The sequence below is a fragment of the Elaeis guineensis genome, chromosome 1 (assembly GCF_000442705.2).
Source record: "Elaeis guineensis isolate ETL-2024a chromosome 1, EG11, whole genome shotgun sequence".
NCBI lineage: Eukaryota > Viridiplantae > Streptophyta > Magnoliopsida > Arecales > Arecaceae > Elaeis > Elaeis guineensis.
In genome coordinates, this window is record NC_025993.2 from 170,947,015 (window position 1) to 170,968,558 (window position 21,544).

The 21,544-nt window shown below is 42.2% G+C and overlaps 2 protein-coding genes across 3 annotated transcripts; one reads left to right on the forward strand and one right to left on the reverse strand.

Annotated features, from left to right (window-relative positions):
* The first annotated feature begins 242 nt into the window (after nucleotides 1-242).
* Nucleotides 243-10,596, forward strand: LOC105037603 (protein HEADING DATE REPRESSOR 1). 2 transcript variants are annotated; one of them, XR_012136673.1, is made up of 5 exons: nucleotides 243-406; nucleotides 510-649; nucleotides 3,562-3,920; nucleotides 4,018-4,307; nucleotides 10,493-10,596. XR_012136673.1 is itself a non-coding variant. In XM_073248277.1 (4 exons), the coding sequence occupies exons 2-4, from the start codon at nucleotides 589-591 to the stop codon at nucleotides 4,222-4,224; spliced, it is 627 nt and encodes a 208-aa protein (XP_073104378.1). In that variant the 5' UTR covers nucleotides 243-406; nucleotides 510-588; the 3' UTR covers nucleotides 4,225-4,311. The 2 variants fall into 2 exon arrangements, 1 of the variants encoding a protein (XP_073104378.1); XM_073248277.1 differs by lacking the exon at nucleotides 10,493-10,596 and having other exon boundaries at nucleotides 4,018-4,311.
* Nucleotides 10,597-10,686: 90 nt separating this feature from the next.
* LOC105032330 (uncharacterized) lies at nucleotides 10,687-19,329 on the reverse strand. Its single transcript, XM_010906750.4, has 6 exons — nucleotides 19,014-19,329; nucleotides 18,356-18,607; nucleotides 16,392-16,565; nucleotides 16,197-16,303; nucleotides 12,412-12,740; nucleotides 10,687-11,347 (listed from the first exon to the last, which is right to left on the reverse strand). The coding sequence occupies exons 1-6, from the start codon at nucleotides 19,167-19,169 to the stop codon at nucleotides 10,830-10,832; spliced, it is 1,536 nt and encodes a 511-aa protein (XP_010905052.1). The 5' UTR covers nucleotides 19,170-19,329; the 3' UTR covers nucleotides 10,687-10,829.
* Nucleotides 19,330-21,544: the final 2,215 nt, after the last annotated feature.

Consider the following 21,544-nt stretch of genomic DNA (forward strand, 5'->3'; position numbering starts at 1 on the left):
TGTTGATGAATAATTTTGTATTTTTTAGTAATTAAGCAAACCCTTTTCTTCGTTTTTTTTTTTTTTCTTGTTTTTCTTTTTTTTTATTTTAATAATTTGTTCCTTTGCTTGATGATTACACCGTATTTACTGTTAGCGTGGTTTGGCGTCCAGCCAACCTGCCTCAAATCGGTGTCGATGTCATCGTGAAAAAACCCAAGCGGCGTCCTCAAAACCTCCATAGAAAGATAAGAACAAGAGAAGACGGAGAAAAGGAAAACACAAAGACCCCCTTTCTCTCCGTCCCTCCGCAGTCCGGTTCCCTTTTCCAAAGGACACCAGACACCAGGAAGAAAGATAGAAAGAGAAAAGAAATATAATTCTCAAAAACCACAGCACCAGAAGCCCTACCAAGCTCGAACCTCAGGTCTGCCTATTTACCCATTCCTTGTGTGCTCTCTCCCTTCTATTTTATTTCCTTTCTTGTTTGGTTTATTCTTTGTTTGTTTGTGTTTCTTTTGAACAAGTAGAGGAGTAGAAGAGAGAAAGATAAGAGGAGGAAGGAATTGAATTAGAGACAATAGCGGATCTCCTTCTTACTCCCTGAGGATGGAAGGCTTCTCGCCGGCCTCTCCCCCGCGAATCTTTTGGAATTCCCGTAAGAGATCAGGTATATGTCCACCGTCGATCACTCCAATTCCAATTTCCGATCCCATCATCAAAAGACCAACCCATCCAATTAATCTCTCCTTAGCTGAGATCGTCTCCGCACACAAATCATCGATAATTTAAGTTTAAATTATTGATTTTATTATTATTATTTTTAAAATTTTTGGATGGGTGAGAGAATTATTGACAGAAAATTGGGATCCAAGGTGTAGAGGCTATTTGACCGGTAAATGCCGGTTTAAGGCCTCTGTGCACGTTATCATCCGTCATCACGCCATTTTTCTTTGTTGCTTTACCGGCACGACTCGGTCTATTTTGCCTTTGCGTGACGGTTCCATGCCATACCCATCCGATGAAAAAAATATTCGTTGCAACAATAATATCATATCAAATTTATAATAAATTAATAAAATTTTTATATTTTATTGATTATCATATATTACATCAATTTTTATAGATAATATATTAAAATATTCATATATTTCATTCATTTTTAATTTTTTATTAGTTTGTTACAACGATGGTGTGGTATCACTATCAGATATTTTCTCCATCTGGTCGTATGTAGCTGGGTTCTATTCTACCCCGTTTCTAATGAATTTTATTTTCGAGATATTTGCTGGAGATCTTTCCAGCCACCGGTGTTAGAGCGCAATTCAGTGGTCTCTTTTTTTTTTTTTTTCCTTCGATTTGTATGTTGTTGTTGTGGTTGGTAGCTAACTCAGTTCAGACTTTTGGTAGAAAAGATTTATGTAGATAGGTGATCATTGAGATATTGTATTCTTAGCTTGTATTGCATTGAAGACCATGTTTGTTGACTGGATATGAGATGGTCCAAAATGTTTGGAGCGGAGAATTTTCGACTAAAGCCTTGCAGCCGAAGTATGTGTAGGGATTTGGTTATCTGCCATTAAATGTTTATAATTTCTATCCACCCCATTGAATTCTCGTAGGTGCACCTAGCGAGAATAGCAACTGCGGGCCCGGAAGCATAGTTCCAAATTCCGCTTTTGAAGCACAGTCAAAAGCTTAAAAAATGGAGGCCGCACTTCCCTTTCCAAAAATTAGGGCTTCTTTTTACGTCTTCATGTAGGGTGGGAAGATCCCTAGGGATAAGATAGAAGGCGAGAGAGAGAGCCCAAGAAAAAAAAAAAAAAGATTTTTCATGTATAATCCTGCATAATCTCGGATAATCTTAGAAACATATTTAATTGATTTAATATTGATAAATCTAAAAAAGAGAGTTGAAGGTAGAAGTGAAAGTATGCAAAGACTTTTTCGAGACTTACTCTTTTGAAAATAAAAAAATTATTTAAAAATTTATATTTTTTTAGATAAATATTTTTTAGACAATATTTAGATAAAAAAGTAATTTATCTATATTTTTTTATATATTAAAAAATAATTTTAGATTCTGTTATCTATGTTCTTTTGTATTATTAGTTTTCTGAATAAGTTACTAAGATCCATCCATATTTTTTATAATACATTTTATTATATAAATATTATTATATATAATAAGATAATATGATATATTATCTTATAATATATTATATTATAATATTATAATTATAATATATTATATTAATATATATTATTATATTATTACTATATTATATTATATTATAATAATTTATTATAATATTATGATATAATATTTTATATTATATTATAATATAATGTATTAAATATAATATATTATATAAATATTATTATATATAATATTATATTATTATGATTACTATATTATAATATATTATTATTATAAGGTTAATGATATATTAAGAATGAACTCAAAAATTTATTTTTTTATTTGATAAGAAAATGATTTAGCTATTCTCTAGGTAGATAAGATTTTTTCTCATTTAATGGATAAATGCTATCCATAGAAAAGTAATTTATCCATCTTGAAAAGCATCAGAATATGGCTAAGTTGGTCAATGAAAAAATTGATCAATTTTTTTATAATTTTTGTCTACAAAAGAACAGTCCCTTAAGTTATTGATTGGAGTTACACTAAAATCCCAGCCACATACATCACTGCATGTCAATTTGACACCCATGCTTATTCATCTATCTAATCACATTCAATGACACACCCCACCTTATAATGGTTAAATATAAAAAATCATAACTATGGTGCCTTGGCATCATTTTCATTTTTTTATTTTTAAAAATAAATATTTTTTATTTTTAAATTTTTTTTAAAAAATATAAATATATTTTAAAAAAATTAATTATTTTTTAAAAATATAAATATGATGATGATGGTCCAGATTTTGATAATGATGGCAAAAACAACAAAGATAATAATAGTAGGGATCATAGAGGTGATGAGAGTGTTGATGAATTGGCAATATGGGATGATAGATTACTAATAGTATGGTGATGGTGATGATAGTTGTAGTGTAACAGGAAAATGATAAGATCAACGAAAGTAGTTGTAGTGATGGCACTAATGATGATAATGGTGGAAATGATAGTAGTGATAGAGATGAAAGCAGTAATAATGATAATAATGAAGACGATGGTGGTGGTACAAACAATATGGCAAATAATAGTGGTAATGGAGATAATAGTAATAATAATATTCATGATGATGGTGGCAGCATTGCTGACAATGAAGGTGATGGTGATGGTGGTGATGGTAAAGCATATAAACTTTTTGTTTTCAAAAATAATAAAATAAATTTTTGTCCACAAATAATGAGAATAATTTTTGCAAATATAAAATAAAAATAATAGTATCAAATCATTTTTTTTTTTTAAATCGTGGTTCTTATAATTCTACTTCTAAAGATAAAGAAATAAAACCGGTGTCAAACCGGTTCTAGATCTTCTTCTCTTGCTTGAATTAGTTGGCTGTTCCTGTAATGAATGAACTAGTTGACCGCTTGCCAATTCTATTTTCAGCCGGAGGGCGGAGCTTGGAAAATGCATTGAAGGAAGAGAGCCTCAAAACACCCACCAATCAATCTGAGGAATCCAGAAAGATGGACACCGCACCACCGCCCACATCAGATGATGACCCGAAGGAGGAAACCACAAAATCCACTTTATCCGAACGTCGTAGAGCTCTCTTTGAACCATTGGAGCCCACAAAGGGTGGCACCAATGGCTGCCGCACCACAGCAGAAGTCCTACTACCCCCACCAGACTTCGACTCCACATCATACCCCAAGGGATGGTTAGTCGGAAAGAAGCGGAAGCTTGTGAATGTTGATGTTGTGGAGAGCATGCGGAGGATTGCCATTCAAGAGATGAACAGAAAGGTTTGTGACTTCCCCAGTATCCGGATATAAACAAACTGAGGCAGTTCTCCCGTCTCTTGCTTGATTGATTGATTGATTGTGTGAATTGGTCAAACAGGACAGGGAGATCAATGGGCTTAATGAGCAGCTAGAGGAGGATGCACGATGCCTCGAGCACCTCCAAATTCAACTTCTACAAGAACGAAGCAAACGGGCAGAGGTGGAGAGGGAAAATGCCGTGCTTCAGGACCAGATCTCCATGTTGATGAACGTGCTCGATGAGACCCAAGACGTGGCAGAGGAAGCAGCTCCAATGAATCCTTAGCGCCTGCATACCCTTTTGTTTGAAATATTTTGTTATTTTGATGAGATGTGTTATCTATAAATTCCCCTATGAATGTATGTTTTGTTAGGATTTGACGCCTAGAGATTCAGTCCACATTGAGCCCACAGCGAGGTTCGCGGCGAAAAATGGAGTCCAACGAGATCAAGATCACCTGAATCGGAGCTCGGATGAAGGAGATACGAGCTTACGAAGTCGGCACGAAAATCGAGGCGGCGGAGGATCGCCGGCGACCGGCGGCGGACAGCAGCGGCGCGGCCGCAGGCGGCAGCGGCGCGGCTGCAGGCGGCGGCGCGCGGGACGCGCGACCCGGGCCCGCGCGACCCAGGCCCACGCGGGGGGGCGCGCGGCCCAGGCGCGCGCAGCCCAGACGCGCAGGCCCGCCCGCGGCGCGGCCCAGCGGGGCGCGCGGCCCAGGCGCGCGCAGGCCCGCGCGTGCGGGCCGGCCCAGGCCAGCGGGCCTGCTGGACCTTGCCCCGATCCACCGTGGACCGGGTGGTCCACGGCGCGGTCTGCGGACCGCGTGGGCGTTTCCCACGCGTTTCTCGCGGTCCACGGCCCTATTTCGTGGACCGGAGCGCGATCTAAGGGCCGAGGACGCTCCCGGTCTTGATCCGACGGTCAGGAGGGTTTCTTGACTTTGTTTAGGACTCCTAATCCCTCTCTAATCAAGTTTAAAGAGTGTTTAAACCTATAAAAAGCCTGTGAGGTAACAGAGAGCAGTGGTTTTCGGTTTTCTCGCCGCCGTACGAACCGAGTGGAGAGAGAGAGAGGCGAGGGCGCTGTGAGAGAAGGAGCAGGAGGCTCCTGGACAGCGGTCGCCAGGCTCTTCAGGGGTTCAGGGGGGTCTCCAAGAGAGAGAGAGTTTTTGTGAGGGGAACTTTATGTGAGAGATAATTGGGTGTACAAGGGTTGAGGGTGAGGTCTCCTCTTGTAAAATTTTCTTTTCATAGTGAAGTTTGCATGCCCCGTGGAGGCGAGCCCTTTTGTGGCTGATCCACGTATTTTGATTGTTTTTCCTTTTGTTTTGTTTCTTCTTTCTTCCTGCTGCATCGCGTGGTACTGAAAGGATCTTGGGAGGTGGTGTCCTGGCCAGACATCCACCCAACAAGTGGTATCAGAGCAAGGCGGTACAAGGACGCAGATTGCAGTGGTGGTGAGCAAGACTGAAGATGGAGAAAACAGGAACAATCAAGATGGAGATCAACCAGTTTGATGGTAAGAGCAATTTCTCCTTGTGGCAGGCAAGGGTGAAGGACGTACTCATCCAACAGGGGTTGTTCGAAGCTCTCTTGTGCGATGAGAAGCCGACCACCATGGAGGTGCGGGATTGGAAACGGCTACAGATGCAGGCGGTGAGTACCATCCGCATGTACCTGGCGGATGAGGTGGTGATCCATGTGCTGAGCGAGACTTCCCCGATGGTGCTGTGGTCGAAGCTCGAGGAGTTGTACATGGCGAAGTCTCTCACCAACACTCTTTTTCTCTGGAGGCAGTTTTACCAACTGCGGATGACTGAGGGACAGAGCGTGCAGGAGCATCTGAGCCACTTCCAGAAGATCCTCACCGACCTTCTCAGCATTGGCGAGAACGTTGAGGAGAAGACAGGGCGCTGGTTTTGCTGGCGTCGCTTCCCCCTTCGTACGAGTCCTTGGTGACTGCTCTTCTAGTGGGGAAGAGCACTATCAAGATGGACGAGGTCACCGCGGCGATACTCCAGAACGAGGTTCTCAGGAGGGAGAACCCAGCTTCGAGCTCAGGTGTCGATAGCTCAGCTTTGGTGGTTTCTGGAGGTGCAGGAGGCGGTAGACGGAGCGACAGGAGATCGCAACGAGGGCGGTCTAAGTCCAGGAGGGACTTGAGCAAAACCAGGTGTTACCGGTGTGAGGAGTTGGGGCATCTAGCCAGAGATTGTCCTCAACTGAAAAATCGGACGGTGGCTGCTGTAGCGACGGCCGACAGCGATTCAGATGGAGATGTCCTGGAGATATCTGACGAGGTATCTACTTCTTCCCAACAGTGGATATTAGATTCTGCATGCCCCTATCATGTGTGTTGCAGAGAGGAGCAGTTTGACTCCCTAGAGAACAGTGAGAGCACTGTATATCTGCCGAATGGATCGAGCTGTGCGATCAGAGGCATTGGGACGGTCAGCTGGAGGACACATGACGGTGCAGTGAGGAGATTGGGGGAGGTCCGATACATATCCAATTTCAGGCAGAATCTTATCTCACTTAGCAGACTGGATTCGAGAGGCTACAGGACGGTAGCTGGTGGAGGAATCCTGAGGGTGCTACGCGGCGATAGGATTGTGCTGGAGGGGAAGAAGGGGAGCAGAGGACATTATTACCTGGCAGGGAGCCCAGTGCGAGGTGGAGCATCGGGAGCCAGGTGGAGCCCAGAACGAGGTGGAGCTCCAGGAGGCGGATCGGGCATGAGACAGGAGACTCGGGAGGACGAGAGGCGACGTCGCAAGGTAAGATTCCTATTGCCGCAGGATGATGCCCTGAGCAGGTCTCAGGTCAGGAGGAGCACAGCATACGACGGAGATGGGATCGAGCAGCCTGGCTCGACTCCCATGTTTGCCCATCCATGATCAGCAGGAGATTGCCCCAGGGCATGGGGGCGAGGAGATCCAGAAGCTCTCAGAGTTTGAAGGAGGCCGAATATTGAGTCGAGATGGAGATTGTTAGGATTTGACGCCTCGAGATTCAGTCCACATTGAGCCCACAGCGAGGTTCGCGGCGAAAAATAGAGTCCAACGAGACCAAGATCACCTGAATCGAAGCTCGGATGAAGGAGATACGAGCTTACGAAGTCGGCACGAAAATCGAGGCGGCGGAGGATCGCCGGCGACTGGCGGCGGACGGCAGCGGCGCGGCCGCAGGCGGCGGCGCGCGGGACGTGCGACCCGAGCCCGCGTGGGACGCGCGACCCAGGCCCGCGCGGGGGGGCGCGCGGCCCAGGCGCGCGCAGCCCAGGCGCACGCGGGCCTGCTGGCCCTTGCCCCAGTCCACCGTGGACCGGGTGGTCCACGGCGCGGTCTGCGGACCGCGTGGGCGTTTCCCACGCATTTCTCGCGGTCCACGGCCCTATTTCGTGGACCGGAGCGCGATCTAAGGGCCGAGGACGCTCCCGGTCTTGATCCGACGGTCAGGAGGGTTTCTTGACTTTGTTTAGGACTCCTAATCCCTCTCTAATCAAGTTTAAAGAGTGTTTAAACCTATAAAAAGCCTGTGAGGTAACAGAGAGCGGTGGTTTTCGGTTTTCTCGCCGCCGTACGAACCGAGTGGAGAGAGAGAGAGGCGAGGGCGCTGTGAGAGGAGCAGGAGGCTCCTGGACAGCGGTCGCCAGGCTCTTCAGGGGTTCAGGGGGGTCTCCAAGAGAGAGAGAGCTTTTGTGAGGGGAAATTTATGTGAGAGATAATTGGGTGTACAAGGGTTGAGGGTGAGGTCTCCTCTTGTAAAATTTTCTTTTCATAGTGAAGTTTGCATGCCCCGTGGAGACGAGCCCTTTTGTGGCTGATCCACGTATTTTGATTGTTTTTCCTTTTGTTTTGTTTCTTCTTTCTTTCTGCTGCATCGCGTGGTACTGAAAGGATCTTGGGAGGTGGTGTCCTGGCCAGACATCCACTCAACAAGTGGTATCAGAGCAAGGCGGTACAAGGACGCAGATTGCAGTGGTGGTGAGCAAGACTGAAGATGGAGAAAACAGGAACAATCAAGATGGAGATCAACCAGTTTGATGGTAAGAGCAATTTCTCCTTGTGGCAGGCAAGGGTGAAGGACGTACTCATCCAACAGGGGTTGATCGAAGCTCTCTTGTGCGATGAGAAGCCGACCACCATGGAGGTGCGGGATTGGAAACGGCTATAGATGCAGGCGGTGAGTACCATCCGCATGTACCTGGCGGATGAGGTGGTGATCCATGTGCTGAGCGAGACTTCCCCGACGGTGCTGTGGTCGAAGCTCGAGGAGTTGTACATGGCGAAGTCTCTCACCAACACTCTTTTCCTCTGGAGGCAGTTTTACCAACTGCGGATGACTGAGGGACAGAGCGTGCAGGAGCATCTAAGCCACTTCCAGAAGATCCTCACCGACCTTCTCAGCGTTGGCAAGAACGTTGAGAAGAAGACCAGGGCGCTGGTTTTGCTGGCGTCGCTTCCCCCTTCGTACGAGTCCTTGGTGACTGCTCTTCTAGTGGGGAAGAGCACTATCAAGATGGACGAGGTCACCGCGGCGATACTCCAGAACGAGGTTCTCAGGAGGGAGAACCCAGCTTCGAGCTCAGGTGTCGATAGCTCAGCTTTGGTGGTTTCTGGAGGTGCAGGAGGCGGTAGACGGAGCGACAGGAGATCGCAACGAGGGCGGTCTAAGTCCAGGAGGGACTTGAGCAAAACCAGGTGTTACCGGTGTGAGGAGTTGGGGCATCTAGCCAGAGATTGCCCTCAACTGAAAAATCGGACGGTGGCTGCTGTAGCGACGGCCGGCAGCGATTCAGATGGAGATGTCCTGAAGATATCTGACGAGGTATCTACTTCTTCCCAACAGTGGATATTAGATTCTGCATGCCCCTATCATGTGTGTTGCAGAGAGGAGCAGTTTGACTCCCTGGAGAACAGTGAGAGCACTGTATATCTGCCGAATGGATCGAGCTGTGCGATCAGAGGCATTGGGACGGTCAGCTGGAGGACACATGACGGTGCAGTGAGGAGATTGGGGGAGGTCCGATACATATCCGATTTCAGGTGGAATCTTATCTCACTTAGCAGACTGGATTCGAGAGGCTACAGGACGGTAGCTGGTGGAGGAATCCTGAGGGTGCTACGCGGCGATAGGATTGTGCTGGAGGGGAAGAAGGGGAGCAGAGGACATTATTACCTGGCAGGGAGCCCAGTGCGAGGTGGAGCATCGGGAGCCAGGTGGAGCCCAGAGCGAGGTGGAGCTCCAGGAGGCGGATCGGGCATGAAACAGGAGACTCGGGAGGACGAGAGGCGACGTCGCAAGGTAAGATTCCTATTGCCGCAGGATGATGCCCCGAGCAGGTCTCAGGTCAGGAGGAGCACAGCATACGACGGAGATGGGATCGAGCAGCCTGGCTCGACTCCCATGTTTGTCCATCCATGATCAGCAGGAGATTGCCCCAGGGTATGGGGGCGAGGAGATCCAGAAGCTCTCAGAGTTTGAAGGAGGCCGAATATTGAGTCGAGATGGAGATTGTTAGGATTTGACGCCTCGAGATTCAGTCCACATTGAGCCCACAGCGAGGTTCGCGGCGAAAAATAGAGTCCAACGAGACCAAGATCACCTGAATCGAAGCTCGGATGAAGGAGATACGAGCTTACGAAGTCGGCACAAAAATCGAGGAGGTGGAGGATCGCCGGCGACCGGCGGCAGACGGCAGCGGCGCGGCCGCAAGCGGCGGCGCGCGACCCGGGCCCGCGCGACCCAGGCCCGCGCGGGGGGGCGCGCAGCCCAGGCGCGCGCAAGCCCGCCCGCAGGCGCGGCCCAGCGGGGCGCGCGGCCCAGGCGCGCGCAGGCCCGCACGCGCGGGCCGGCCCAGGCCAGCGGGCCTGCTGGCCCTTGCCCCGATCCACCGTGGATCGGGTGGTCCACGGCGCGGTCTGCGGACCGCGTGGGCGTTTCCCACGCGTTTCTCGCGGTCCACAGCCCTATTTCATGGACCGGAGCGCGATCTAAGGGCCGAGGACGCTCCCGGTCTTGATCCGACGGTCAGGAGGGTTTCTTGACTTTGTTTAGGACTCCTAATCCCTCTCTAATCAAGTTTAAAGAGTGTTTAAACCTATAAAAAGCCTGTGAGGTAACAGAGAGCGGTGGTTTTCGATTTTCTCGCCGCCGTACGAACCGAGTGGAGAGAGAGAGAGAGGCGAGGGCGCTGTGAGAGAAGGAGCAGGAGGCTCCTGGACAGCGGTCGCCAGGCTCTTCAGGAGTTCAGAGGGGTCTCCAAGAGAGAGAGAGCTTTTGTGAGGAGAACTTTATGTGAGAGATAATTGGATGTACAAGGGTTGAGGATGAGGTCTCCTCTTGTAAAATTTTCTTTTCATAGTGAAATTTGCATGCCCCGTGGAGGCGAGCCCTTTTGTGGCTGATCCACGTATTTTGATTGTTTTTCCTTTTGTTTTGTTTCTTCTTTCTTCCTGCTGCATCGCGTGGTACTGAAAGGATCTTGAGAGGTGGTATCCTGACCAGACATCCACCCAACATGTTTCACTCCGTAGCATCACTAGGAGACTCCTCTCATCACGCAGCGACCACGTCCCTCCATTTTGCAATTCTTTTGGATGGTAACCATGTAATTATTTAATACATATCTCCATACTTGTAAATCCGACCATCCAGCTCTCTTCTCATGGTGAAATATTTGTCACGAAACCTTTTATTCAGCCGAGAGAAACAAAGCAACATCTAACGAACTCAGTAATCATGGAGCCAATAAACTATTTAATTATTTATTTAAACATGAGACTTCCAAAGCATCTAAGAAGTCTTCAATATCCAAACTTAAATAGAATGACTACCGTTCTAAGCTAATTTTTACAGCAAACTCCCTATATAGATCAGGGAAAATCATCTACCTTCATTTTCAAAATCTTCAGCGATATCGGTTAGGAAGTGTGGCAGTGATGCTATGCGGGGAAGATTAATCAAAAGCTCCCCAGCGGATTCATTTCTAGATATAGGTGGTTGCGCACCATCAACAACTTCAATTGCTGTCACTGAATCAGATTCATCGACCACTATCCTGCGCTCACCATTAATTACCTGGAGGTTTTGAGGTGTTATCAAAGAGAGAAAGGAATTGACTCTTGGCAAGAGAGATTGTTCATCCAGGACAGAGGAGCCCTGAGAGTCATCGAGCAGTTGCTGGGATATATTCTCCAATATTTCTTGGGTTGGTAGAGGGTCACTGGATGAGGATGGATTGCCTGAAGCCATCTGAGTGCAATTTTCTATGTGGTTCACCAGATAATTCCTGGACATGGACTCTTTGGAGCCAGGCACTTTCAACTGATCCTGCCTGTTAGGTTCCTCAAACTCTTCTGTCTCACTGCTGTTATGCTCTTCCAATGACTGAGATTCTATTCCTGAATCAACAACCAATATTTTCAAAATAAATAAATAAAGAATGTGACATCACAAGCAAATTTTAACATATTAAGCAACCTGATGAAATAACAAATGGTTAACATTTGAGCCACTCACAACGTGAAGAAAATAAACCCAGCAAACATGAAAAATCCACCAGACTACATCCATCTCCCAAATCAGAACATCAAGGAGCATGGTGACCATCTATGAGCTACATTACAGAATTTATAAATAATGCAAAATATTGCAAGCAAACCTGGCATGCAACATTCTGATTGACACATATCAATATAATGAAATACAAGGTGGCAGACAACAGAGACACCAGTAAACTAATTGGTCCAGACTTGAATGTTTATTGGCAATGACAGCATATTCTAGACAAGTGTCTATTACCGACGAAGTATAGATGGCACAATACCCTGGGTGTCAAAATCCAATACCAACAACAGCAAGTGCATGCAAATGAGTTTCAAATTCAGGTATGGGTTAACAAATTGTTGTTTGTAATGAATTGCTGGAGCCTGCAGGTGGAGGAAAGGCAAATGAATTATCAACATTGAACTCTTCAGCCATAAAACCCAATGTAGACTGCAAAGATAGATGTCATATAGCAGATTATGGTATGTCATGTTATAGCCAGTCATCAAATATCTTGGTTCCATATCTGGGTAAAATATATTAGCATCCTTCACCAAGCTTCTAAAATAAAAAAAAGAATGCTCCATCTATTGTAATTGATTTTTCCCAGCTTAACATAACATCTATCTCAGACACTATAATAAACGCTGACATACTAACATCACCACTCATAGAAGAATTAAGCTCGAATAATTATGAAGCATGTACTCTAAGCGACTCAGATCTGACCAGTCAACTGTTACAAGTCATTCAAGATGAACAAATAATAATTATTCAAGACAAATAATTGAATTATTCAAGATGAACAAATCATTCAGATTTTCTTCTTCCTGAAGGACTTAAGAGGATAGATATAGCTATTCAGATAATTTGAACTACTTGACCATCATATACACCAAGAGCTAATATAGTCTTTTACCTGTGCTTGGTGAATCAGTTTCTTGTGAGACAAGATCCAGTGCTCTCCCAACAGAATCTAGTTCTGCGCTCTTCATGCATATCGATGAAGTGTGAGGTGAACCAGAATCACAGAATCCTGAGAAGGTGAGTCCCTTACTGTCCATACTGTCAAAACCATGACTTTTAACTTCAACTTGACCATCAAAAACAGGGCATCGAGGTTCAAAATACAGAGATTCCAACATAATATCTGGTTGTCGACTCAGTAAATTTAAACGTGGATCACATTGGACGAGCTTTTCAAAATTCTTGCTTAACAAGCTCTGGGAACACTTCAGAAAATGCCTCCTGCAGACAAAGAAGTTGATAAGCGTAAGATAACCTCCGGCTATTCACCTCTTGTGAGGTACACTGTTATTGGAAGAGAAAACACATGCAGCAGCAGTAAAGAACTGGACTTTTCTGAGTTGAGCATAAGCTATGGCACAACATAGTGTCTTTTTGCATTGTCCGACTCTGAGGGCCAAGCCCATACTGCATTTTGGAGTACAAACTATTCATTTCTTACTCAAGTTAGCACCAATCATATTTCAAGATGTTTCTGCAGGTCGTAAAGGTGTAATGGAAGACCTGATGACATTGAAATGACTAAAAAAAGAAGAAACAAAGAAAGCAATGGATGGTGGCTCCAAAACACAAAGGGTTCTAGATATCAAGTTGATTTGATAATCTACTGAAGAATTACAAACTTGAGCAATAAACAAGGTGGTTTGTATTAACTCAGATACTTATAAAAAGAACAGATACATATGAACCAAATTTTCTACTTAACAAAGAACAAACTATTGCATATTTCAGTGGTTGCCCACAATTCTATCATTTTGCATTAGTGCTTCTCTGAACAATCAGGGCCAAGACAACATTTGAAGGCAACACTACTTTCTTCCCCGACAAACAAAATTATACATATTATGCAAAGCAAAACATATCCCCAATATCCAATCAAAGCAACAGATATACTAACAAGCTACATCTCAGTATAGTACGCCAACAATGATAGAGAAAAGCATAAGCACAAAACACAAGTACAGCTTATTCTTAATGAAGCTTTGTGATCCTCAATATAATTATCATCATCAAAAAAAAAAAAAAAAAAAAGCAGGATATCTCGACCTACCAACACACAAGTCAACCATAGTCTACTTCAATCTTCTAGGCACCAAGCTAGCAGGCTATGGCCATAGATGGTTTATTTAAAAGTTAAAAGAAAAATAATGAAGCAGGTCTGGAATTAGGAGAACTTTTCTGTATGGGTCATCTGTTGTGGTACAGAAAAAGAATATTAATAGTACCATAAATCCAGAGTAAAGGAAAGAAAATTACATTAAAAAAATCATGAAATGACCCTTCAGCTTACAAGAAAAATCAATAACACCTAATACTCCAAAGCAAATATTACATAAGGATAAAATATACAAGAAGTGACTGTGGTTGTAACAAGTTGGTTTTCAAAATATCATTCAGTGTCAAGCTTACAATATCACAGTACTAAGCAGAAGCATGGCACTTAATACTCTGATCCCTTCTGCTATCTCAGATGTACTGCATTCTTTGAAAAGTGAATCAGCTGAGTGAAGACATAATTAATAGACTTTGTGCCAGGTGAGTTAGCAACATGCCTTTGAAGGTCTATGGGAACAGGTTGTTAGAAAGCAGTAGAATCACAAGAATAAAATTTTGAACAATATAAAGTTACATCATAATAGAGATGAGCATGCTGACATGAAAGTATGATTCAAGTGTACAACCAAAAGGTCAAACTTGACCATTTATATGAAAGCATTTGGTTGCACAATACAAGAGAAGTAGTAAAAGAAAAAAAAAAATCAAGATGATAGAAGCACGTACAATGAAAATCTCAGAAGGTGCCAATAAGGAGAGGGGATGAAATGAATGCTAAAGTGAGGAAAGAATGACTTGAGATAGCCTAAAGGAACTTGTCAGGAAAACCAAAAGTATGCGTTGACTTGAAGCCACCTCCAAATAGGTGGGATAAGGCTTTTGTTGGTTATTTTACACGTCCAAAAGCCAAAAAGTACATCATCAAGCTCATTTCAACACTCTCTACAGATAAGAATTCTTGGAAGTTGACTACTAACTTAAACAGCACAATCTTAAGGTAAATTTGTGGCCCCATTATATGCCGCTCTGTTCCTCAATGCTATCTTACCCAAGAAGTAGACACCAATGTGCAGAGGATCGATGGATAACAATTCATCAAACTTGATACAATATTAATCACCACTTCAAAGCCAAGTCATTGTAGGCAATCAAAAAGTGCAACATAGTAATTCACTTTATGAAGTCAATCCAATGGATGGGAAAAGAAACTACATTTAAGGTTGTCGTTAAGGTAAGATTTTTTTTTCCTTGAATTTTTTGCATTAATCAATGCAATAATTTTTTTGTTGATATCATATTGTATGTGCGACTTTGCATGTCAATGTAAGAGTACATGTGCCCTATAGTGTTTGATTGCATGGCTGAGATATAGTCCTACAAATAGGATTAAGCTGAAATCTTATCAAATAATATGATCACCACTAATGAATTCAGATTTCACACCACAGATTATGATCTACAGCATTCATGAATGTCAAAGACTTCATAACCAAAGTCTAGAAGGTTCTTTACCTAGGCATCAAAAGTCATTAAAGAACAGTTCTGATAGCAAATTACCATAGATTACTTATGGTGTAGAAAGCATCAAAAACAACAAAATACTGGTTGTTATGTGTTTCAAGGCACACAAGTTTATCAATCGCACCAATTCTCAGTTTAAACCACCACTATACATTTGCAATCCCAGCTTTCGTTACCACATGTTCACTTGATATAGGTAAGAAACATTTAAAATATTTGAGTTCTAGTGTATAGGCATTTTAAATGTGCTACTCAGTCGCTGCTAGATTGAAGTCAACCAGCATGTGCTTGCTCTAGGTTCGACCTACTAATATTCCCTCAACTGAGCCTCTTTAGGTGTATAAAAGCTACACTCAATGGCACAAAACTTGTTTCTAAACAAAAAGAATACAGAATGAATTCCAAGATCCTGTCCAAGTACATAGGTGTTTAGATTTACTCTTCAGAGTCTTCCTATCTTGACAATGGATCTTGATAATTCAACACCAAGATGACATTTATCCAGGTGGGATATCTAGTCTTATTTTTTATGTTTGTAATGGGAAAGGGAAGAAAAAACAACAATAATCTTTTGGTAAATGTTTTAGATAACATCTAAAATATTCAGATGCTCTATTTTTATTCAGGGAAAAAACATTTAGATGTGCATAGGCTCACTATAAGTGGGTCGGTTGCATCAATGCTTGAAGCAAAATACAGTTTCTCAAAATTCAGTTAAAAGCTATTAGTGTAAAATCTCATTGTTGTCTGGCTTAAAGTTTGATACGGTAAGCTTTTGATACTTCTATATGCACTGAATACAAAAATTAAGTACGAATAAAACATTACATTTAAGTAGTAGATATATGGATATAGCAATAATAATAATGGCCATTGACCCTCATGTGCCCCCAACACAACAACCAATAAAGTTGAAACAGAAATAGTTGGCTCTGTTAATGGGCCTCGGCAAGGATTATGATGCACCAATACATGCATAAACATCACAATAAACAATTTATATTTAAAATTTTCGATTATAAGACAAATCTTTGACTTTTCACATAAATTAAATGATGGAAACTTGATAGCATTGACCAACTTAAGATGATCTAACTTCACCTGTGCACACTTGCCTGACCACCGGTAAAATCTGTAGTTGCTTGCCACAAGGTATGCTTTCTAGGCTGAGGATCGGTCTCTTTATAAAAAAGAGGTGGTCTAGCCAACTGAACAAAAACAAGCAGAAAGATTTCTCAGGGGAACCAGGAAGTTATGCCTATTAGAAACCATCTCTTGAAACTTATATAACATTACCACTATATCCAGGGTTCCATCATCATTTTCAGGGTATCCTGCCTTCAGAGCAGTAATATCTGACCACTGGATTTCAATCTTGCTCTTGAGGCCACCTTCAAGAACCTCCCAAACAAGTTTATGTTTTGCAAAGTAGATTTTTGCCACTAAATCACCTTCATATTTTGACACCCGCTGTTCACAGGTACACTTCAGTTAGTCACAGGAAAAATCTTTACGTGCCTTGATGAAGAACTACTGGTAAAGAGACAAAGTACATAGGATTTTCTACCGATATAAATTAGAAATGATTAAATACAATGTTTCATCTTGGCTGATATCTTGACTATGCGGTGCACAGGCATTCAAGGGACTGCATAGTGCATATATGGTATGCGAGCTGTATATATGGGTGCATATATGCTTATGATTTTTAAACTATTCAGAATCAATAAAATATATTATCTACATAAAAAATAACTAATTAGCACTTATTGCTTAGCACTTGATACCTAATGGTAACAGCAACAAGCCTACAACACAATTGATGATATTAGAACTCTTAATATCTATATCAAGCCCACATGAAACTAGTGTTACATCAAGCCACAATATGGGCTAACCACATCCATGTGGATCCACATAATAGTTGGCAGTATATGGAGCCCCAACATGTTAAGTGAGCCATATTTGCAGTAGCACAATGTTAAGCAGGTCTCATATGCGATTTTATAATGCTAAGTAATCCATCTTTTTGGCCCATAATTGATATGGCTACATGTGGTGTGCATGTTCAACCATTTTCAAATATTGCAGCCAAGATATTTTCGTATCAATATCAAGAACCTACCAATGAGATCGCTAACATATTGGTGCTTATAGTCTTGGCTGATATAATATGAGAAACCCTAGGTTGGCCGAGATTTGTTAATCCCTATGTTGATCCACTTATAGGTTTCTAATCATGATAAAAGCTGACCGCTGATGAGATCTGGCCGACAAGAAGAAACAGGCACAAGTAGAACAGCTGGATATTGTGGCTGAGGTCGATGACAATCATGGAAGATAGTTTTTTTTTTTGGCCACATCTGGGCCACAATCCAGATAATGGGAGTGTGCTGGCGATGGTGATGAAGCAATTTGACCATGCCCCATTAAAAGGAGGGCTTGGAGGAGAGGAGAGAGAAGGGGGACGGTGTTGGTGATGATGGTAGCTATCAGTGGAAGATGAATTACAACTAAGTAGGATCAAGGGCTTGGTGGAGAGAAAGAGGTGATCTTGGCAGTGATGATGCTGGAGATGGTCAATGTTGGAATCAGGAGAGGATGAGATGGTATCAGCCATGGTTAGGAACAAGGGGAGGTCTTGATGGAGGAGAGGGGGGATAAGAGAGATAAAGACGGTCATTTTTTTAAATGATAGATATGGAAGAAAATCTTGTTTTACTAAATTGGCATCATTTCAGTGGTTTATAAGCCAAGACATCCTGTAATCTCGGTTCTTAAAAAATTTTCAAAGCCTTTGATCTTGATGAAGACAACCAATATCTCGGTCATTCTCAGCATCAGGTACCTATCGAGATCTCCAATGTATCTATATCTAGAAAATTGAAGTTATAGTCTTCCCTCTGCTCTACCTAATGACAATAAGAAATAATGAATGTTCTGTTCCACCTAATCAATTGCAGACCTCATGGTAACAGAAAACTATAGTTCAGAAAAAGGTGGGTTTACTAGAAGTTTTATGGCTATATTTTCATTGTATTTTCAATACATTAAATTTTAAATGAGCAAGCAGGGTCTACATTGTGGTGGACATCGATCAGATAGCCCATCAACTAATTGAATCAGTGGATGCGGGAAGCCATCAAAGCAGCATAAGATAACATTGCAGAATAGTCCATTGGGAGTTCTACATAATCATATACATCAAGAAAAAGGAACAAAAAGTAATGATTTCGCCACCAAAAATCAAATACTCTTACCTCCCAAGTCCCAATTGTTAAAAGGACCACAGGAAAGTTTGAAGCTTTCAGCTTGTCAGTAGTGCCAGAAACAGCAGCAAACTTAAAATCTATCTTCTTCCCATTATCAGTATTTTCACTTGCCAAGATGCACGACATGGTTCCTGAGTTCACTTGAGAAAGCTTCATCTGAATCAAATCCAATAGAGATGGACTCTTCCTAAGACGAAGACCTAATGGGCTAGGTTCGTCAAGTATATCATAAGGCATACCCTGCAACAAAACCATATCGAAATTTGACTCCCGCCCCTAAAATACATAGACTAATTAAAAGAAACAAAAACATGATTAAAAGATCATTAACAACTTTCGAACCTCACACCATAAAACCTAGCAAGAACCGAACTCATGATCTCAACATTTTTTTTTTTTTGTCTGAAAAAAATTGTAGAATTTTTTTATTAAAAAAAAAACATCTTACTTCTTCAAGCAAGAGAGAAGAATTCTAATTCTTAGTCAAAATTATACGTCAGCCGTTTCGAAAAAAGGTTCTAAACAGAGAAACAAAAAGCAAATAATTCAGATAATACGATTCAAGATCTCAACGTAACTATCTTATCATCTCTTGCAGGCGAATACTCCACTTATTCGAAACAAAACCGTGGAGAAAGGGTTCTACCTGCTGCTGAGGAAGAGTGTCGTCCCTCGATCTCTTGCTGAACGGACCATGCTCCTCATCCAAAAAGTCCTCGATCTCCTCCTTCGCCGCCGCCGCCGCCCCCCTCGGCGGATCGGAATCTTGCCGGAACTTGCCCGGACTCGGCAACTGCACCATCTAATGGCCCAGAGAATCAAGCGCCGGGAAACCCTAGAACCCGAATTCCACCGATCAGCCTTTTGAAGCCTTTCTTCCTTTCAAATTTTCCTTATTTTCTTGAAAGAAAAACAAGAAACCCTAACTCCGATTCTACCTCAAAGATTCGAGCTCATAAGGGAGAAGAGAGAGTGGGGTTAGAGGAGGAATAAGAAAGATGAGGCGTCTTTAATAATGGAGGAAGCCATCGCTTCATGTTTAGTAAATATGAAATAATTAAAAACATAAATAGGAAAGAGTGCCAAATTTGGTAAATTGACGAGCGGGCCGTATCCCAGGGTTTCCTACGAAATACAGAATCATTGTATGTGGACAGAATCATGACTGTTTGGAGAAATCAGCTGGTTCAATTATTTCCAAAACTATTCATGTCATCCCCTTCTCTTGAATGCATGTACCAGTAAAATATGACTTAGTACATAAGGTAACAAATTTTATTTAAACGAACAAAGATCAAACAAATGGATTGCAACTGCTCGATTGGCTCTTTAGTCACATAAATCTAGATTCATATCTTATGACAGGTTACAGCTACTCAGTCAATTAGACCATATGTACATTCAAAATTATGAGCAATCTTGGTTCGAAAAATCAATCAATTTTTCAGCGAGTTCTATATCCTCTAGAAGGTGGAAACTTTGTTTCCATCTTGAACCTACCTACCATAGGTGGAGTCGGCGAGATTTGAATTCAATTTCTCATATAACCTTTTCGTATATTGCCAACGATGAAGAATGGATGTGTATGCGTATAGTTTTCATGTAGCTTTTTTGCATCTCAATTTAAGATGTTTGCTTGTTGCTTGTGCAATTCATTTATGTGATGTTTTAGTTCCAATAGATGTACTGGTAGAGGCATGGGATCATGCTATAATAGAATTCTTTGGTTACTCATATTTAGGAAGATGAAGGAGGGGAACAGGATGATCTAATTGCTTGATGGCATCTATCTTTTGTATTTGCTAGATTTTTGAGAGTACCAGCCAAGTCTTGCGTAGCTTCCATGTCTCACAGACTTATAATAAGGCTAACTTTGTTGGTGATTGGTTAGCAAAATGAGGGTATGACAAAGTTCGGAGACACCACATGGAGGGGGAAAAGCTTTTCGATTGAGGAGCTGGTTTTGATTGATCGACTGGGTTGTGTTTGCTAGATGGTGATGCGACCACTTTGTTTCTCATCTAGAAAGAGTGAGAATGGTATCTTAGAACTAACCTTGTATGATAATCAGGTCTCATAGCTGACCTAAATCATATTTCCTTGTTAAGATATCTTCCTAAAATTGTTCTCATAGATTTATTTTATGGTCAAGATTTCAATGCCCAGCCAACTTGTGTAATGTGCTTAGTCTTTCTTTTGTTACCATTTCAGGGTAATAATGCAATCTATAAAAGGGAATTGCGATAGTTGAAATAGTTAAAGGCATTTATTAGAACTACAGTTAAAGCAAAATACGTACTAATCAACTACCCATATTTGAGATGAGTCAATGTTTGAGTCTCGTGAATGCTATCCAAGAAATCAGGGGATTTTAGCAATCCTCTAGCCAAAGTTTGGTTGCTGGACTTGGAGATCCATCGCTGGAAGCGGCCGATAGAAGAGATCGAAGGAGGACCCTCCTATGTGTTCTTATAAAGAAGATAATATCTTTATTGAGGATAATTCTTAATTCTTATATTTCATTGTTCTCCAATATGAGTATATATAGATTACAAGGTCTAGCTATTGTAGCAATTACAAGAAGAAGGAATATCTCGATTACATACTAAGTAAAGAAAAATCAAATATAGAATAGCTAAACAAGAAGAAAGACCAAATAAGAGAGAAAGACCAAATAGGAGTGCCAGCCAAATATGAATATGTGTTGACTTGCTAAACATAGGAAAGAGACTGCAAGCCAAAATAGAATGTTGGGTTGGAATGATTGTGTGCTGATACACCCCCTCAAGATGAAGAATCGGGAACACGAATCTTCAGCTTGTCCTTTAGGAACCTAAAACGGGAGGTACCCAAGGGCTTGGTGAGAATATCGGCAAGCTGATCTTGGGTGGAGATGAACTGAACAGATAGTTGATGTCTTGCAACACGTTCACGAACAAAATGAAAATCAATTTCGACATGCTTCGTGCGAGCATGAAAAACAGGATTGGCCGACAGATAAGTGGCTCCAATATTGTCACACCATAGAATCGGAGGACCATGTAAGGGATGGCCAAGTTCCTGAAACAATGACTCAAGCCAGATAAGTTCAGCTGATGCATCTGCTAAGGCTTTATATTCAGACTCGGTGGACGAGCGGGAAACTGTTTTCTGTTTACGAGATACCCAAGAAATGAG